The following is a 20122-nucleotide window of genomic DNA, read 5'->3' on the forward strand; positions in this document are numbered from 1 at the left end:
TCGTAGCTGACGGCAACTCTGATTGTGAATAAAGTAACTGCAGGTTAAACAATGAAAACAAAATAAAATACGGTCAAGACAAGTTGTTTATGTGGAAATCCAATCTGTTTTCGGCAAGCATTATGCCCAAACTAACTGTCAAACTAGGAAATAAATCGGATGCATTGTAGAACATTTGAGTAGCACAACGAAATCAGTAAGTTTTTATCACAAGAAGGCAGGGCCATGGGCGTGGAATTGGAGCGTGCATGGCAAGTGAACTGACGTCATGGTTGGGTGCGTGGTTGATTTTAAGAAACAAATTACTCCATCCGTATGGGCTGCACAAGAAAATACACTGTGAATTGTATATTAAGTGATTTTGTGCAAGGGGTATGCGAATTAGATGTTATTTGGTCTATTTAAGGTAAAAGGTGTGGCCGCAAAAGGCATACGTCATCGGCGTTGATCAACCAACTATTTATAAATAGATATTTGCTGCTCTTCTAATCGAATTAATCGAATGCCCTTTTTCATTGTTTTATATTACAATGCTTCTAAAAAAACAACCTGCAGGCATAACACTGGAAGCTCTGCGGTTGTAGGACAAAATCGATGCGCACTCCACGATTTGGGAGAGAGGCTTATCCTGATACTAGACTAGTTGCTCATAAAATATATTGGACGCTACTACAAAATAATTGATGTTTTACAATATTAAAATTAATTTTCAATTACAGCCTTGAACTGGGAATCAGCCTTTAAACCGTATCATAGCATTTTCAACAAAATGAATCGCTCCGACTCTATCCGCCGAGATCGCTCTTTCGATAGCGTTCTCAATAAGTTGATGCGTATGCGGTCACAGAATAATGAAACATTCAAAGCAGCAATGTACAATTTTCTAATAGCAGCTGGCATTGGTGCATTCGTTGCTGTCTGTTTCATTCTCGGCCCATTTGTACGTCCACTACTTTGGGCTTTTCTTATGGGCGCAGTTCTTTTTCCTTTCAAACGGCGTTTAGCACAACTGCTAAACGGTTGGTTTGAGCGCCTAGAAGACCGTGATTCAAACGTTATGGTGTCTATATGTTTGGCCCCGCTCGAAGCAACCGAGTACTGCGGCAGCTTGTTGGTGAGTTGGTTGCGGGAACACTGGCAATTGTTGACAGCAGGTGTGGGCTTGGCTGCGTGCTTTAAACTGTCGATGTTGTATGCGCCCAAAGGATTTCTCTGTGCCATTTGGCGCTTTGTGGTGTTTTCGCATACTACTTTCGTACGATTAATTGGTTTTCTGAATATTTACATGGTAAGTAAAATGTAGTTAAAATAAATTTCGATATAAATAAAATATGGTTAATTTTACAGCTATTTGCAATAATCGTAGTCTACTTGACTTCGGTTTATTTTTTGTGGAAACCAGAAAATAGTCCTAAGTTTGTCATGGCTGGCCAGTCGCTGTGGGTTGCTATCGTCAGTTACGGTTGCAGCTTTTTAGGGGCACTGCAAGTACCTGCTTTTATTTCGATTATGTTGTATGTGGGTGCATCTATTATTTATCATATGCGTACTGTCGAGGGGTCCAGCAGTTGTATAGATAAACTAAAGAAGTTGCTCGACAAAACAGATTTTGAAAAGTCCGTAAGAAACATTAGTATAAAGAAGCAAAGCCTACATTCGGATGCTGAGGATGTATCAATGAGTGAAACGATGGATTCCTTGGATACCGTAGAGTTGGTGGACGAAAAGCATGGCCAACATTTAAGTGATATGTATTTTAAGTGTTTGTTTTATGCATGCATAGCCACATTTTTGTACCGAAACATATGGATGTTCATATTGGCCGCAATACCCACATCCCTGCATCTGTTATACACATTGGGCAATGTGACTGGCTTTACGACGTTCATTTCAAATAAACTCGATGAAGTTTATGAAACACTAAAGGTACAAAAAATATAAAGATCTATTTTGCTGTAACAGTAATTAAGCACTCTTCAATAATTGTTGGTGACTGTTACTGTGCGTGCTTTTTAGACAAGTTGTTTCTATAAATATATTATATGCTTCCTATTTTCTCGTACTTTCCAGTCGTGGGCTATCGATCATCACTCTGCCGTATTGCCACTTTGTTTGCCAGGAGTGCTTGAATTGAATTATAAAATAAATGCAATCATACGTGACTCATTGAAGTCCTCGGTCGATTTAGTTACTTCCATATTGATGATTATTCTTATGCTCTTGATAATTACGTTCTTGGGAGTATTTTTCTGCGTGAATATTTATTCAGAAACAATTGAGGTTGCTTATCTGGGAAAAGATCTGATCAACAAAACAATTACTGATCGTCCTGAATTAGTCGATATACTGCCGGAGAATATACAGTCTTCCCTAGATGATGCGTTGGATAATGCACATCATTATGGACGTCGGAAAATCGAAACGTATATCGATGATTGGCTTGCTGAAGCGGATTCAGTACATGCAACCAAATTGAAGGAACAAATTTTAGATGTTTGGGATCGTTTGATACAATATTGGATTGATGTGAACAAATCTGATTCCTCATATGGACCACGTGTGCCAACTGATGCGCTTAAGACTACATTCGGTGAAATTGTTGATAATCCAGGTAAACATGGAATCAATATCGATATACCGTTATTCGTGATTGTTTACTTAATCCTCTATTAACCCAATTGCATAAAAACTACTTTACACATCGCATAACTAACACCTATACAAACATATGTACATATCTACACATATTCACCGTTCCCACGAAAGTCAGTTCTCCGTAACCGGAACGACCCGGATTTATATCCGTCAAGGACTGTCACTTCAGCAGCATTCCCCGTATATGTATTGGGAATGTTTATGTTGCTACACAAACAACAACACTTATGCATTAACAAAATCGTGTTGTATGAAAATTTCTGAAACCTTGCGAGTATTTGTATGATTTTCATCTTTCATTTGCTTATGTGATTTTGTGGCTATGAAGTTACCAAAAAAGTGGCAATGATTTTTAGATATATGCCTCTTGAATAAGATACAATAATATTACTGGTGACGGGTGATATAAAAGAGGGGCATTGGTGTTTTTTAATAACCAAATTATTTCATTATTATTATTTTAACCACATTGTTTTTTTTTAAGAAAATACTAAACTCACTCACAAAATGCTTGGTAATACTAATGAATTAACTAAATACGCATGTAGGTATTAAATTTTTGAAGCAAAGCAGCAACTCATATAATACAACAACAATATGAATACATATTTATGATATATAAATGTTCGGAATCATAGACGAATCTCTTCATAATCATTTCTTGGTGCTATGTATGCCTACATTATAATTCGTACCTTTTTCAAGTTTGCGTTCTATTTGCAATTCTACTGCTTATGAATATCCACAAAGTTCAAATTCAATTGAGTTTCGCACATATTCGTATGAATATTGAATCATCTTATCAAAAACTAAGGCACAAAGGGAAAGACACGTTTAGGATCTCCTGCTATTTGCCGACAAAACACTCGAAGAAAGTATATGAATATGTACACAAAAAGTATATAACTTATATGTGCAAATATGTGAACTCCCTTGTTTTTGGTTTGTTTCCCCTTCCTTGTAATTTCTCATGGGTCACTGCATGTTTCAAAAGCTAACCAATTGCAATGTGTTTTTAATGAAGGACATTTTAAAGAGCTAGTTTTAGTGGCTAAACAGGGCATTATCGGTTGGGCGAAGAGCAATACGCAGACCATACTGGAAGTAGCTGAATCTCTGTGGCACATCATTCGTACGAATCTCTCGATGATAATGACGTTTACCGGTGAAATCTTATCTTTGTTGATGTCTGGCGGACAGGCCTGTGTGGAATTCATACTCGATATGGTAAATAGTGTTATGCATTTCCCTTTAATTTTTACTGTGATTAATATAATATCATATACATACACAGATTGTCTTCTTCACAGCGCTATTCTATTTGTTGTCCAGCAGCAATACGAAATATGCGCCACTACAAATCACCAAATATTTAGGACTGCCTACATCTGGCTCCAAGATCGCCGATGCGTTGGAAAACTCTATTTCGGGTGTGCTAATTTCCATGTTTAAATGCTCCATCTTTACGGGCCTCTTCACCTGGCTGGTACATACAGTGTTTGGCGCCCGTATTGTCTTTCTGCCATCGGCGCTGGCAGCGATTTTGTCTGCGGCTCCATTCCTGGGCAGTTATTGGTGTGCATTGCCCGCTTTGTTAGAGTTATGGCTGGCACAAGATCGCTTCTACGCTGGACTCGTGCTCTTCCTGTTGCAATTCTTTGTGCCGCCTTACTTTGAGGCAGCCATCTATACAGAAATGAAGGGGTAGTGTTGCGATTATAGTGCAGGCTTGGCTTTTAAATAATTTATTGAATAACTCCTTCTTTGTTATTCTTGCTCAGTGGTGGACATCCATATTTGACTGGTTTAGCTATTGCCGGCGGCATGTATTGGGTTGGTTGGCAGGGTGCAATCTTTGGACCGCTCATGCTCTGCTTCTTCATTGGCACCTTTGAAGTGGCAGCTGTAGCTATGCGTAGTAATGATGATTTGAGGTGAGCAAATGTAAGTACATTATTCATTACAAACTCAATTAATTTCATTTTAGACGCAGCTCTGAAGAAGACACCCGCGCGACGTGAGTTGCTTATTGAACTCATTGACACATGCCAAATGACATAAGCATTCAAAGCAAATAACTATACCCGTGGTTATGTATTTCGCCAAACACTAAACTTGCTGCTAACACACTTCATTCATGCTAATACGTTTCATGCAACTTTAAGTTACGAGAGTTGATAAATTTAGCTTTTAACAAGAGTTCTTGAATTCGAGTTCCTTCATTGGATCAATGTTAACATGCATCCACGCTGATTTGTAAAAGTAATAAAAAGGTTTATTTATGAATAATTCAAAAACCGGCTGCTATCCTGTAATTCATTTGCATTTCTAATTATAATACATATATTTTTCTTCTCTTTTTTTGTTTTTTGATTTAAACGATTCAACAGTTTTTAATTTTATCGCATTGTAATTTTGTTATATTTTCAGCTTACGCAGGCATTCCTTTTATGACTACTAACATTAAGCAAATTACTATAATATTAGCATGCAATAGCAGCAATTAAAAATTTACTACTTTACTCGATTGATTGAATTAATGAAATGAATTAATGTAAAAAGTGGCGCAACAGGCTCGAATACTTTGAGGATTAAATGCAACTACTTATGTGTTAAATCTATATGTACCTAACTACTGCAATACATGGCTTATGTATAAATAGCAGTTGATTCTGAAACTAAAAGAAAAATTACACTCATAATAAATAATGATAAACGAATTTTGCAGTCAGACAATGAACAAATTTATCAATGAAATTTATTGATTTGTTGTGTAATTATAAAATTAAAATTTAAAAATTTTATGTAACGTGCTCCGCCCATTATCTACGCAAGTGATATGTCAAATGAGTTTTTTTTTTGTATTACACTTTTTTAAGACGATTAAAACTACATCTTTTATAAAACGTACAGCTTTAAATTTACCTTAAAAGTAGAAGTGTTACTTGTTTGGTTATATTCTTTGAGAAAAAATAAATTTTTTTTGTCCGGAGAGAAGAAATGTTCATAGTTTAAGAACTTGTAAAATACGTATGGAGCCTTAGACAAACGAGATTCTTAGATTTATGAATGATATTGCTTCCAAAAAACAACTGTTGATCATATAATTTATAATAAATTAAACTTAATGAAATAGAATAAGCAATAATTTAAGCTTTACGCCTAGTAGCATGACATATTTTTGTTTTAACATAATATATGTATATATGTATGTATATTCCAGCGAAACTGAAAAATTTTAAATAATGAAAATGTATCTAACAAATGTTTGCCTATTTGTTTTACAAGCTTGGAATTGTTATATAATAAAAAAAGCATTTACACTTAACATAATGCCAATGTCAAATTTATACAGCTCCATCTAAGCAGTGAGCCAGCAAAATATTAAATATCTTTATGTTAGTTAGTTATCTTTATGGATTTCCACTTCGCAGCGGGCAACGACATATCGGAATATGCATATAGTAGCTTCGGTTAGGTTGTCTTGGCTTAGCGGATCAAGAATTGTAACACAGAAATGCTATCCCTGTTGTCAAGAAATATATGAAGAAGTAAGTTTCACGTCTCGATGCCTTGATGAGGAAAAAAACAGGTATATTGCAAATCATATCATATTTGCGGTCTGCAAAGTAAGAAGGTCCACAAATTTTACTTCAAGATAATCTTAAATGTTGAACTTTACACCAGCCGCAATTTATTTACTTGCTAGTAGTGTTCACTTTGGATTGTTTGAGAGAAAGATTCTGTGGAAGATTTTTGGACCTCTGCACGACCTGTTGGTGACGGCGAATAACGCAGGCGATGACAATGAGCTGTATGAGCTTTACGACGACATAGTGCAGTGAATAAAGATCCATCAGCTTGGCTGGCTTCTGCGAATGGATACAAACGCTTTGCTCTATTCGATCACCGTTGGTGGTAGGAAGAGGAAAGCCTCCCCTCTGGTGAAGAAGTACTTAGCTTCGCTTGGTGTGTCCAATTGGCGCCGGTTAGCATGGAAAGGGGGAGGAAGAAACGGCTGGCGCGCTTTGTTAAACTCGCTTAAGCGGCTATCGCGCCAACCAAGAAGAAGAAAAATAGTTTAGGTACAACCTACCCTTGAAAACATTAGAAGGCATTTACTAAGAATAAATTCGTTCAACTCAATCCTATAGCTAAGACAGGGAAAGGATATGTATTAAGCCGACTGCACACTCTCTTCCGTTTCTTTGTGACTCGGCGTCCAGTAGATAGTGCAGAGGTCGTGAATAGTGTTTCTGAATTGTCGATGTGGTTTGTTGTAGTAACATTATAAACATTATCCATACATGTTTGGAGAATACTGTTGGAATGACAGTCCTGAGCAGGATATAAATCTGGGTCGTTCCGGTTACGTAGAACCGACTGTCGTGGTCGAGTTGCTTAATATGCATATGTAGGTATGTCCAGATGTCGTCGGTAAGTTGTAAAAGATGATTTGTGGCGTATCTAGGAAGTGGCTCCGTCTCCAGCAGGGAACCGCTAGGGTGGTTCTTATGCTGGCAGCGTAGCTGGTGTTCAGGAAACATCAGAAGGTATCCCGTTGCAGTCCTGGACTCGGTGTTATGACAGAACTGTAGTTTCGTTTGCAGCGTTCTACTAGTCCGGTAGTTTTAACGTTCAGTATACTGTAGCAGGTTAAACTCCTACTTATCCAGAATCGACCCCACATACTAAACATATGTCCGGCATGGGAAGGCACCCCGCACTACACTAACCACCTTTTCACATGGCCAATCAAACCCACTCATCTAACACCCCTCTTCCTCTGGATCCAACCTGTCGAAACAGCTACTTTCCTGGGCCTACCGTTAGATGAGCTAGACGAAGGCGAACGGTCATTGCACTACACTGACAGGGCAAGTTACTGCTACAACAATAACAACAACAACCGGTAGTTTTAAATGCCGCTAGCAATTTTCTCTGTATTTATCTCATGGGTGAACGGCTTGCGATTTGAGGACTTTAGTTTAGGAATTAAGTGCATGCGGCGAGAAGGAGAGTGAACTGCCAAAGGTGATGCCCAGTAACTTGGAGTTGTGTTAACAAAATGGTGTGTCATCAACTTGAGCCTTCAATTGGAGTTAGCATGTTGTCGTTCTCGTCTCTCTCCACAGCCCCGTCGTGGATTTTGTCGGTTAAAATGTTGGGCATCGTGTAGTTGAACATTGAACAAAAGTCATCAAAGTCATTGCTAAGCGCCTATATTGAGAAATCATCAGCGTAAGGGATCAATGAAATTCCATATGGTGCTTGAGTGAGCTTCGTAACATAGAAAGTGGGCAATAAGTGAGAAAGGAGCCGCACTGTGGAACTCTCTGCTTTATCCTGCTGATTAGAAAATATTGCATCAGGCATCGAGTACAATACTTATACTGCCCACTCCACGGGTTCTAGATCTAATTATCAAAAATTCAAAGGTGTATGGGAAGCTTTTTTTTAAAGTTAATTTGAGAAATGGCATAGTCTGGATTTTCATTCAACTCAAACCAGTTACCATTCTGTGTTGACTGTCCTGTCTGAGTGCCGACTTCCGCTAAGTCTACAAAGTACAGGATATATACTAAAATCTTATATGCTGCTGCTATAGTATGTAATATTACATTGTGCTCTAATGTGAGTAGTGTAATCCCTACTACATAGGCACATTTAGTACTCGTATTAAGCCACCGAGGACATCTTTTCTGCCAATGCCTATGAGTGTAATGAAGGAAGTGTATGTAGTTCAGTCCCTGGCTACAAACCTTTTGCGACACTTGGAAATTACCCTTAGAGAAGCTTTGTGCTGGTTGTGGTTTAACCACGAATTCGGGTAGAGTGTGATTCTGTGATAGCTCGATGATGAATTCCATTGCAACTGAGACGGCAGAGTCTTCAGATTGAACTCGAACTTTACCAAGTTGGTTAGCGTGTGCATTGTCCAGTACTATAATAACTATTAGTCAAGCTAACTACATTTTATTTATTTTCCCTCGGCAGGCAATGGCAAACCTCCGAGTGTATTTTTGCCATGAAAAAGTTCCTCATAAAAATATCTGCCGTTCGGAGTCGGCTTGAAACTGTAGGTCCCTCCATTTGTGGAACAACATCAAAACGCACCCCACAGCAAATAGGAGGAGGAGCTCGGCCAAACACCTAACAGAAGTGTACGCGCCAATTATTTATTTATTTTTTTTTTAACTACATTTTATTTTAGGCTGCATCAGTGACTTGAAGTTAACTCTCTTCCATTGATTTCCTACTGCGATAGCGAGCAACAAATATAATATAGTATTCCCCTAAGGCCACCATTTTTAAATTGTCTATATTGTAATAAAGTGTTTTTAAAGAGTTTTTTTTTATGTTTCTATTGTAATAAAGAATTTGTTTTCGATGGGATTTTGGGATAGTGCCGAATGAGTCGAATCTTGCCATCCAGTCCAGGAACTATTCCAGGGTTATTAAACGTGGAAAAGATGTACTTTTCTTAAAAAAAAAAACACAAGAAAAAAAATTCAACGATTGGATTTTACAACTTGTGGTGCCAAATTAAGATGGTCGTTTGAGAAGTTCGTGCAAAGTCAGAGAGATGACACAATTGGTGGATTGGTAGCATCTCTTGGAAGAACACACACCAAGTTTAAGCCAGATCGCTCTATTTCTTTGTGTTTCACATTCGTTTGAATTGAGAAAGTCGCATGGTTTCCATGTCCATCACGATAACGCACCAGTTAATGGAAACAGGGTTCCTTTTCTCACATCCCTCCTATTCTCCAGACTTGGCTCTCTCGGACTTCAAGTACTATTTGTTCGTAAATTTGAAGAAAAAATGATTTTGTTCAAACGAGGAGGTGATGGCAACAACGACAACTAAAGCAGCGTTGGACGAAGTGTATAAAGGGAGACTATGTCGAAAAATAAAAAAATGTTTACCCCAAACAATTAATTTTTATTTTTGCACGGACTTTTCTAACGACCTTCATATACATATTGCCGAAACACAATATGCAGACCCGTATATTTATTATATTTGCACAACTTTAAAACAGACAGCCTTAAAGCAGCACCCATTATATTTATTAACAAGTGCTATTTTATCCAGCAGTGGCAGTGAAGATGTACTCGTATCCCGAATCGAAACTGAGGTCCTTAAAGAAGCTAAAGAGACGGTTGTTAGAGCTCAAGAGGGGACTAGTGAGCCGATGCTAGCAACGGCAAAGCCAATAGAGGTATTGGAAAGCGACGAATCTAATACTCAAACGAACAATTCACCCGCCCAACAAGCCAGCGAATGTAATGACTTCAGCACGGAAAAACCACACGCGATCGAACTTAAAATAATAAAGAAAACATTATTGCCTGCTGCAGAAACGAATAAGTGAGGTGTATATTTCTACAAATATAAGTATAATACATATGTATATATTTCCATGTGCCACTTTGAATCTAATCATATTTTATATATAAATATATGCATGTGCAATAAATAAAGTAAATGGCCAGTTTTGAATACCCAATTTAAAAAGGGAATTCCGGATGTTTATCAACACTGCAAAGGAAAAAAGTAAAAATGTATTAGTTGCCATTAATTATTATTATTTTTTTTTTAATTTCTTGCTCACCCTTTGAAAAATGCAAAGTCCACTATACGCACATTGGCATCCAGTTTATTGAGCTGTTCGACTTCCTTCGGACTTAGTTCAAAGTCGAAGATATCCTTATTCTCACGCATACGTTTCGCATTTGTACTTTTCGGTATTACCGATATACCCTTTTGTACAATCCAACGCAGCAAAATTTGTGCTGGACTTTTATTATACTTCACAGCGAACTCTTTCACTTCTGGCACATCAAATAAATCAGGCAGTTCACGCTCCACACCCACCATCTTGTTCAAAGCGGCCACACCTTTAGAGCCTAGTGGCGAGTAGGCGGTGATCGCTATGCCCACTGACTTACAATAATTAATCAATTCTGGTTGTTGCAAGTAGACGTGGTACTCAATCTGTAAAAATTTGAAGTAACATTGGCAATAAAAAACTTCGGTTACCACACAGAACGATATTTATACCTGTAAAACTGCTGGCTGAATGGTGCAATGCTCCATTAGCTTTTTAATTTGTTGCAGATTAAAATTCGATATACCAATGGATTTGATTAGGCCTTTTGCAACAAGACCTTCCATTTCCTTCAAATTAATAATATTAATTCTTCCTACTGCCTTTTTAAAAAACGATCAATTTACCTTCCAAATAGCTGCGTGATCGGTGCGGGAATCGACCATGATGGAGCCATCTTCATAGCGTTTGAATTCGCCTTTTTCGTCAAGCACCACGGTAAATGGTGTATGTATCAAGTACAAATCGACATAATCCAGTTGCAGATCTTCCAGAGATTTTCTCAAATTCAGCTCAACTAGATCGAGCCTATCGGCTGTTAAAGGGAATATTAATTATGTGTGGCATTATAATTGAGTTGCATATACTGGGGGACGCAAAATTAATCATCCATTTTTTGTTTAGTAACTTTTTTACGAAATAAAAAAAAAATGATTTTGGGTGATGAAAATCTTCACTTTGACCTTTACACGCTCCGTTGCTTGTCTGTTTGCGTAGTGCAGCTGTCTAGTTCACAAGTGTCAAATATGACGCCATTTAAAAAAAAATATAAATCTTCCGTTAGAGTGATTAATTTTGCGCCACCTTGTATTACAGATTTTCCGACACGGTCGGCACACTGGATCTTTAAAGTCCGACTTATGTTGTTTATTAATATTTGGTTTTTCAAAATTTTGAAAAAATTATATTACACTTATTGATGTCTCAAAAGTTAAATACAACTGCGATTAAGCTATTTTGTTATGTTCGAATATAATATACATAAATAAAAATTAAGAGCCATTTCGTGAAAAAAATCATTTTAATCAATTTTAAAAATAAGTGTGGCCTTTTATCATAAATTGATAGAAAAAATTAACTCTTGTGAATTATGACGCTTTAAGGTATGGTCTTTTGGAAACTGGCAAAGAATTTTTGCATTATTCAAAAAAATATAATTATTTCGATGCCTAAAATGCGGTAAAATTCAAGATAGTAACATGAGACCGCTAAGTTTTTTCTAATAGCGGTCGCCCCTCGGTAGGCAATGGAAAACCTCCGAGTGTATTTCTGCCAAGAAAAAGCTCCTCATAAAAAATATCTGCCGTTCGGAGTCGGCTTGAAACTGTAGATCCCTCCATTTTGTGGAACAACATCAAGACGCACACCACAAATAGGAGGAGGAGCTCGGCCAAACACCCAGAAAGGCTGTACGCGCCAATTATATATGCATATATGTATATATGTATATAACATGAGAGAAAAGGTTTGAATAATGGAAATGAAAATCAATATATGTTTATTTATTGAAAATGTGGCCGCTATTTTTCACAAAGTCACATCAAAATATGATTTATTCATCATAAATACATTGTACTAAGTGAAAAAAAGGATTATATATAAACAAGTGTATTTTACGTAAGAAAAATCTAGCGTCAACTGCACACTGGTACTAAAAGTCCGAGAGCTCACTTAATTCGTGTCACATATCACACTGAAAATACGGAAAAATGCCAAACTTGGAGAACAGACCCTCTCTATTGTAAGTTTTTTTAGGTGAGTAAAACAGGTCATTTTCCCCCTCATTTCGAAAATATGTATGTGTGATTGAAATTTTTGGCCGGCCCTAAAAGACCCAGTGTGCCGGCGGAGGGTTAAGATTGTTACAATACAAATTTAAATAATTTCATCAAGAAGTAATTTTAACGACTACATAGCTAGATCGTATTTGAAGCAGAGAGTGCAACGAAAGTGCACTAATTTTGCAACAGTTCAAAATACTTCATGCTTCATGTCAATTACCTGGTGGTGCCAACTTAGTAGTGACGAAAATATCGGATCGGTTAATTTTGCCCTCAGATAACCACTCTTTCAGAACGTTTCCAATAGCCTTCTCATTCAAATACACCGGCGCTGTGTCAATATGGCGGTAGCCTACCTTGAGAGCTTCATTTACAGCAACGGTTATTTCCTCTTCACTTGCCTGTGCAACAAAACGAGACAAAAAAAGAAGAATTAAGTAAAACGAAAATTAAAATTTTCAATTAAACGATTTTTAAAATAACACTGTGCGACCGTGATTTTATACTTTTATGGAGACCTAGTACAACTTGTAGGTATAGTAAAACTAAGAAAAATGGTATAGGAGAAATTTCCAATACACCCCCAAAATCTCGTTTTATGGCCATAAAACCGTTTTTCAGTAGGTTGATGTGAAGAATCACTCCTAACTTCGCCAATTTCCATCCGATTTCGAATTTGCTTTTTTAGTTCGAAAGAACAAAAACAAGCCTTTTTGACAGTGTGTTGACAATTTTTCCGAAATGACAACTGACGAGATTGTAGGCGGAAGTATTTGGAATTTTTTTATTTTTTCTCTATTTTTTCAACTTTGACATAATTTTTACGATATTATCCGATATTGAGGATGTTTTTTAGTACACTACTGTTATAGTTAATTTAATTTTGCGTCGAATGAGCTATATTTGACTGTAATTGAATTAAAATTAATATAGTTGTGTGAGTTTTAAGATTTTATTTTTTCTTTGTACTAATTTGGTATGTAGGTATAACTTACGCTAAATGGGAATAAGGACGTGTTTTGATGCGTTATTATAGATACGTAATTTTTATTGGAGTATATATGTACTGTACTGCATACAACAGAACTGGTTAAAACTTACGAAAATATCTGACATATTATCACACATTTTTTTTTTTCAATAGAAATATGAAAAAGCTCCCAAGTGTACCAAACTTCACACTGCATATTGATTAACAAAAGAAGTTTGTTATTATAATTTAACCTTATTAAAACGTCAAAGTTTTATTGTTTGTTTCATTGAAATTCAAGAGATATAAATAAAAACGATGCCAGAAAAGTCGAATTTCTCAATATTCTCCGACGATGTGGCATCATCAGCCTTATCATAAACCAGATGATTGTTATTTTTATAAAACGGACGTAAACGGTCATCATTATAAAGCTCGAAAGCACATAAAGTATGCTGATGTTGCAACTGTTAAGAACCCCGTAGTCTTGGACGATATGATTGACTCAACTGCAGGTCATGAACTGAAGGAAGTTCAACTCATTGCTGATAAACCTGATGATGAAGTGTACTTTCCGGCTGGTTCTAAGTCTTCAGAACGACACATTGTATCAAATTCAGATTTTCAGGATCTTTCTCGTGATTTACTTCTATCGGGAAGACAATCTGAAACGCTCGCTTCTCGATTTAAATAATGGAATTTAGTTGATGACAACTTCAGATGAATGATGATAATCGAATTTCTTACAGAGAAGTATTCAGAACTGATGAAGAGAATGACAAATGTACCGTACCATACTAAACTCCAAAGGGCCGTTTCCAATGCATTTTTAAGTTTGGAACCAGTTCCGTTGTGTACTGCACCGTACCGCACCGTACCAAACCGTACAGTGCTGCACTGCACAATACTCAAATAAATATTATGTGTTTATAATCACACTTGTTATCATTTTCATGCTTCGATGCCTACATACCAAATTAGTAAAAAAAAAAATAAAATCTTAAAACTCACACAACTCTATTAATTTTAATTCAATTACAGTCAAATATAGCTCATTCGACACAAAATTAAATTAACTATAACAGTAGTGTACTAAAAAACATCCTCAATATCGGATAATATCGTAAAAATTATGTCAAAGTTGAAAAAATAGAGAAAAAATAAAAAAATTCCAAATACTTCCGCCTACAGTCTCGTCAGTTGTCATTTCGGAAAAATTGTCAACACACTATCAAAAAGGCTTCTTTTTGTTCTTTCAAACTAAAAAAACAAATTCGAAATAGGATGGAAATTGGCGAAGTTAGGAGTGATTCTTCACGTCAACCTACTGAAAAACGGTTTTATGGCCATAAAACGAGATTTTGGGGGTGCATTGGAAATTTCTCCTATAGCATTTTGTTTAGTTTTTCTATAGCCACAAGTTGTGCTAGGTCTCCATAAAAGTATATTTAATTTTTTTTTTTGTCACACAGTGTAATTGATTCCATTATGACACTGTGCATATGATAGGTAGACTAGTCAAAAAGTGCTGGAAAATCAAATAACAAATGTCTGCGAAGAATATATTGCACCTAAATGTTTCAAAAAGGTACTCCAAACAAGAATGCTATGGGCATGTTTTCCTTTCTAGAGATTTCGCTAAAAAATAGCCGTCTTATTTTAAAAGCTTATTAGAGTCTCTCCTTTGTGAGCCATACGATTAGTGGGCTAATAGTTCTAAGAAGACGTTGGAGTTGTTTTAACCGAGCAGGCGAGATATTTCCCGAAATTCTACAAGAAGCTAAAGAGCTGGTGATGCTTTGACTGGAATGTATCTCAACTGCTTGTGTTTGTTTTAATCATTTCCATTTGAATCAGATTAGCCTGAAGATAGTTATAATTTCATGAATGAAGAGCGTTGGTTGAAGTGGTAATTCATCCAGAATGCACCCAGCGCTTCCGCAGCATTTTGTTACCCCATCTTCATTACCAACTTATTGAACGGGTTTTTAAAGCATGACTTAAGAATCTTATTAGGTTTTTAACATCTAAACCAGCAGTTTTTCGAAACTCTCGAACAGCGGTTTGCCCCGGGTTAACATTTTGTCCTTCCATAGGGCAGGGCATTCATATAGGTAATAGAAGATTGTTTCCTTTTTATGCGGTTGTTTACAACTGTAACAGTATGTATTGTGAGGGATACCCATTTTGGCTGTTTGTTCTCTGATAGACCAAAAGTCAGTTATGTCGTCTGGTCTCTGCATCTACAATCTGCACTTCGGAGGTATTTTGAGGAAATTGTCTTGTTGATTGCTCCTAGTGGTGTGAATACCGATTCTGCAAGAACGTCGTTCATGGCAGATTCCCCTCTTGTCAGTTCATCTGTTTTTTCATTACCTTCAATGTTCCGATGTCCCGGGACCCAGATTAAGATAAAGTTATGGTTTTCACTCAAGGTGTTAAGCGTGTATTACCCTTAAAAAGGAAATCTGAGATTAGTAACCTACAAACTTCCCCAACTGCCAGTACTCCCGCCTGGAAGACACTGCAGGCATTAGGAACACGTACTTATTTTTCAATTCTAAATCTATGATAATGTATACCATTCCTTCTCCAACACCACATTCTATTTTGGAGCCATCTGTTTAGAGAATTCCTTACTCCGTTCCTCCTGAGATGGAAAGAGAGTGCCAAAATTCCTGTTGAATGTTACCGTCGGGATGAGGGTATTACTTTGCAAAAATTTTGTTCTCATATTTTATCTTTAAAGCATTTCAAAGGCTAGTTGAATCTTACTGTTGATTGAAGAAGTTATAGGGCATTATAAAAATATGGATTCCTCTATTTGTGGGGCAACGTGAAGCCAAAAATTGTAGAACAAATAGGTTAGGTTAGGTTAGGTTGAAGCGGTTGTCCTGTGGGACACACTCAGGCTCATAGCCCATTAGGATGCCGCGTGGGGAGCTTGTCCCTATCTCTCCTAAAGCCAGTGTGTGCTTTTCAAAAAATTTTAGAATATCTCTGTAGAACTGAGATCTTCTATTTATTTATTTATTTATATGTAAGAGTAATAGTTATAAATAACCAATACACTAAAATTTAACAAGAACTCTGGCTACTAAGGCCTTCGGCTCGAGATTTATACTTATAAGACTATTTTAGATATGAGATATTCTAACTCATTAAAAAATTGTTTACCCAGAATAGTAAACCTGCGTCTGGATAGAGCAGGGCAGTGACACAGTAGGTGCGAGATTGTCTCTTCCTCGTCCTCATCTAGACAACTTCTACAGAAGTCATGTGTTTGCACACCCATCCTTTGGGCGTGTCTACCTATTAGGCAGTGCCCCGTTATGACTGAGATCAATGTGCTAAGACTGTGCTTATTTTGGCTTAGCAGAGATTCTGTGCGTTTAGCATTTAGAGTCGGCCACAGTTGACGGGCGATTTTGCAGGTGGCTTCATTACGCCATCTTTCGTTTGCTTTCTTTACAAGAAGAAATAGATTATGGGAAATTTTCTTAACTGACTTCATATAGCCAGGCATTGAACTGAAGGTAGAAATATGGAAGAATATGGCTTGTTGATCAGAAACTATATTTTGAAAGCACAGACGCTTAGAATCCTCCCCAAGCCTTTTTATTGCCCAGTTCAGTCTTGAAGCGTTTGACAAAACTGAGCATCGGTAGCAACATGCCATATGGCATTAAGATCTCAAGAGTTAGTTCAGCAAGAATATAAAATTCCTTGCGATTTTGATGAACGCTTGGTAGTTCTTACGGGGTATCCTAGAGAACCTCTATTTATGTCGTGGGGAATGTACGTATGGCTCCTGTTATGTACGCCCACGCAAGCCTTTGTAGCCTTGTGTATTTATTACTGTTATTAATTTTCTCTGCAATCGATTTATACATATTGAATATTATTGTGACCTTTCCCGCCATCTCTTCTATGTGCGATTTCCAAATGTTATACTCAAGAATTTTACTTCCCTTTATAGTTCTATCTCAATCCCATTTAAGTAAAGTAAGTTGTTTATATTTTCTTGTGAATGTTACAATGGTCGTTTTTGCTAGATTTATGTACAGCCCTTTTATGTACAGCAACTTTTATTTAGTCAGTTTTAACCCTGATTGAATTCTATTACGTAGAGTCATACTATGCCACCTATTCTTTTTCTTAATTGGCGCGATAACCGCTTACGCGATTTTGACCGAGTTTAACAAAGCGCGCCAGTCGTTTCTTTCTCGTGCTAACCGACGCCAGTTGGAAACACCAAGTGAAGCCAAGTTCATCTCCTTCCTCTGCTACCACCAACCCATCGAATTCTTTCAGAGGCGGAGTGTTTGTATCCATTCAGACGCTGCGGTATGTTTATGTCGTTGTAAAGGTCATACAGCTCATCGTTCCATCGCCTGCGATATTCGCTGTCGCCAACGTGCAAAGGTACAAAACTCTTCCGCAGAATCTTTCTCTCAAAAACTCCAAGCGACGCTTCATCGGATTAGTGATGATAAAACAGCTCTTTTCGGAGGTCCCCTGGATGCATTCGCCGTTATACTCTCCCATATGATTGTTATCGCTCTTGTACTTAGCGTATTGCGAATCCATTGAGCCGGTAAGTAGATTTGGCTCACTGATAGTGTGCTCGAAAATGTCGGGAACGGTTGACTTCTCTTTCGACCCTATCTGATTATTGTATTGCAGGAAACATCATGCTAGCGGGACGGAAGGCCCGTTAGGCAGTTTCTCCATGAAATAAGAAGAAGCAGAATGGCCCCCATTAACTACTGCGGTATGCTTCTGGAAAGGTGGGCTTCGCGTCAACTCAGCGAACTCTGGGCAAGTGCACTAGCTTCCACAGCTGGTGTTCTCTTGAGGGGCTAAGATTTAGGTATCTTAACTTTAAGTTTTTTGCTATGCTTGTAGATTTAACAGATTTAGATGGTATCCACCTGATGAATTTTATCAGAAGTACGAAGCGGTTAACACAACCGCAATAAGTCATCGTTCGGCCATTTTCAACATTTAACATTTGTTGAAAAAAGGAGGTACGGAGATTAATTTACCAAAGTCAAAATATTTGTTATCATAAAAAATTAGTGAACAAATGTGCTCATACTTAAAAGGCTGATATGTTAAAAAGTACAAGATTGCCAATGGGTAAAAATATTAGCGGCTTCAATTACCTGTAAACTAATCGCCAGAATTCTTCGCTTGCTTACATTCTTTTAAAATTTTAGTATATCGTAAAAGCTAACACAACAGATGGCTTTGTAGCGATGTTGACATTTTTGGAGCCATGAACTTACATAATATACATATGTGCATATGTATATCGATATTAAAGCCTCGTGGTTCTCGTTTTAAGCGTGACTCATGAACCGAAGTGTAAATAGGGCAAACATTTTTCTGTTCTGGATATGGAAAATTTTACAAGCACACATATATAGGTAAAAGGGTGGTCAGAAAGCGAAGAACCGCCGACTTATAAAAACTGTATCGCTCAAATTCGCTTTATCTTTCTCAGCTCATATTGAAAAAAGTAAGGAAGTGCGTTGGGCCATCGATTAAGAGGCACAACAATTATAATTAAGTACCTAATAATAATAATATATTTATATATGTATTTACATACAAGCATAAGTACATATATTTAGAGTGTATAGGACATTCGCCTTAGCATAAGTATATTATGATTTTATAGGCCATTCACCTCAGTGCGTGTATGTGTGTTTCTATTTGTACAATATTATCTCGCTCTTCTGCGTTCAAACAGCTTACTTTCGTTATTTCTTATTATTATTAATTATTCACTAGTATGGGCATAATAGGTACATTTTCACCGAAGGGGGTACGTTAAAAAGCAAAACTGTTCCACAGCTGGCACGTAAGTCTACTTGTCATGCAAAAAAATGTACACCCATATCGCGTTTTGTTTCCGGGCTGGCGGAGTAATCGAACCATTCTCCTTCTAAAATGATGCCGGTAACACCGTTACGGTGAATGGTGAACGTTATCGTGACATGATAAAAAACTTGTTATGGCCTGACTTAGATGACATGGACTTGAACGATATGTAGTTTCAACGGGACGTTGCCAATTGCCCCACAGAGTATAAAATAATTACCCTATTAGGAACAAAGTTCCAAAGATGCATCATTTCACGAATCAACGAAGTCAAATAGCCGCCCAGATCTTGCCATTTAATACCATTCAACTTCTTTGTCTGGAGCTACGTGAAAAATATGGTATGTGCCAGTAAGCCCGAGATGATACCAGAGCTGAAGAAAGAAAACATAAGCGTTTTAAATAAAATGTGGCACCAGATATATCAAAAAGTCTTGGACATTTTTGATATGCGCATTCTGTTTTGTCAGAGAAGTCGTGGTTCCATACAAATAAGTCCGTATGCATCTCTTCTGATTTTCGTAAAATAAATATCTTATAGAGAGTGTATAAGGTTTTTGAGTCTTTTATGTCTAAACAAATATCTTCGAAAATTAATAAATTAAGTTTTGCAGTCTCCATTCCATTTTGATTTTAGCGCAAAGCATAGCTGTTCCATGGCTGTTAAAATTCTTCACGCCATTAGGATAGCTTGTGACAAAAATCGTTTAACATTGCTATTCCTAAGCTTTCTAAAGCTTTTGACTCGTTCGATCATGAACTATAAATTAAAGCCTTAGTTTGGGTTCGATTTATCCATAGTAAAGCTAATGAGGAGTTATCTAGCAGACAGAACTCAACATGTAAAAATTGGTTCCGAGCTCTCATAGTGAAAGTAACTTTTGTCAACTGTATTTCGGGCCACTGCTATTTGGTTTATGCATCAATGACAT

General features: G+C 37.1%; 2 protein-coding genes across 10 annotated transcripts in view; one reads left to right on the forward strand and one right to left on the reverse strand.

Moving 5' to 3' along the window:
- Positions 1 to 10034, forward strand: LOC129253109 (transmembrane protein 245). 9 transcript variants are annotated; one of them, XM_054891362.1, is made up of 9 exons: positions 1 to 196; positions 720 to 1288; positions 1348 to 1926; positions 2071 to 2611; positions 3680 to 3882; positions 3950 to 4359; positions 4437 to 4589; positions 4643 to 4672; positions 9755 to 10034. In XM_054891362.1, the coding sequence occupies exons 2-9, from the start codon at positions 770 to 772 to the stop codon at positions 10032 to 10034; spliced, it is 2715 nt and encodes a 904-aa protein (XP_054747337.1). In that variant the 5' UTR covers positions 1 to 196; positions 720 to 769. The 9 variants fall into 9 exon arrangements, 7 of the variants coding, with proteins under 7 accessions (XP_054747337.1, XP_054747340.1, XP_054747333.1 ...); XM_054891358.1 differs by lacking the exon at positions 1 to 196 and adding an exon at positions 219 to 276; XM_054891359.1 differs by lacking the exon at positions 1 to 196 and adding an exon at positions 219 to 276 and having other exon boundaries at positions 9758 to 10034.
- The window catches only part of LOC129253111 (aldo-keto reductase family 1 member A1), a 19088-nt gene continuing 8970 nt past the window's right edge, over positions 10005 to 20122 (reverse strand). Inside the window, exons 2-6 of the mRNA XM_054891366.1 lie at positions 12552 to 12732; positions 10898 to 11085; positions 10724 to 10840; positions 10275 to 10657; positions 10005 to 10201 (exon numbers count right to left, since the gene is read on the reverse strand). Of these exons, the coding sequence (XP_054747341.1) occupies positions 10171 to 10201; positions 10275 to 10657; positions 10724 to 10840; positions 10898 to 11085; positions 12552 to 12732 (900 nt within the window). The 3' untranslated portion in view covers positions 10005 to 10170. The remainder of the gene's footprint in view (positions 10202 to 10274; positions 10658 to 10723; positions 10841 to 10897; positions 11086 to 12551; positions 12733 to 20122) is intronic.

The sequence above is a fragment of the Anastrepha obliqua genome, chromosome 1 (genome assembly GCF_027943255.1).
Source record: "Anastrepha obliqua isolate idAnaObli1 chromosome 1, idAnaObli1_1.0, whole genome shotgun sequence".
NCBI lineage: Eukaryota > Metazoa > Arthropoda > Insecta > Diptera > Tephritidae > Anastrepha > Anastrepha obliqua.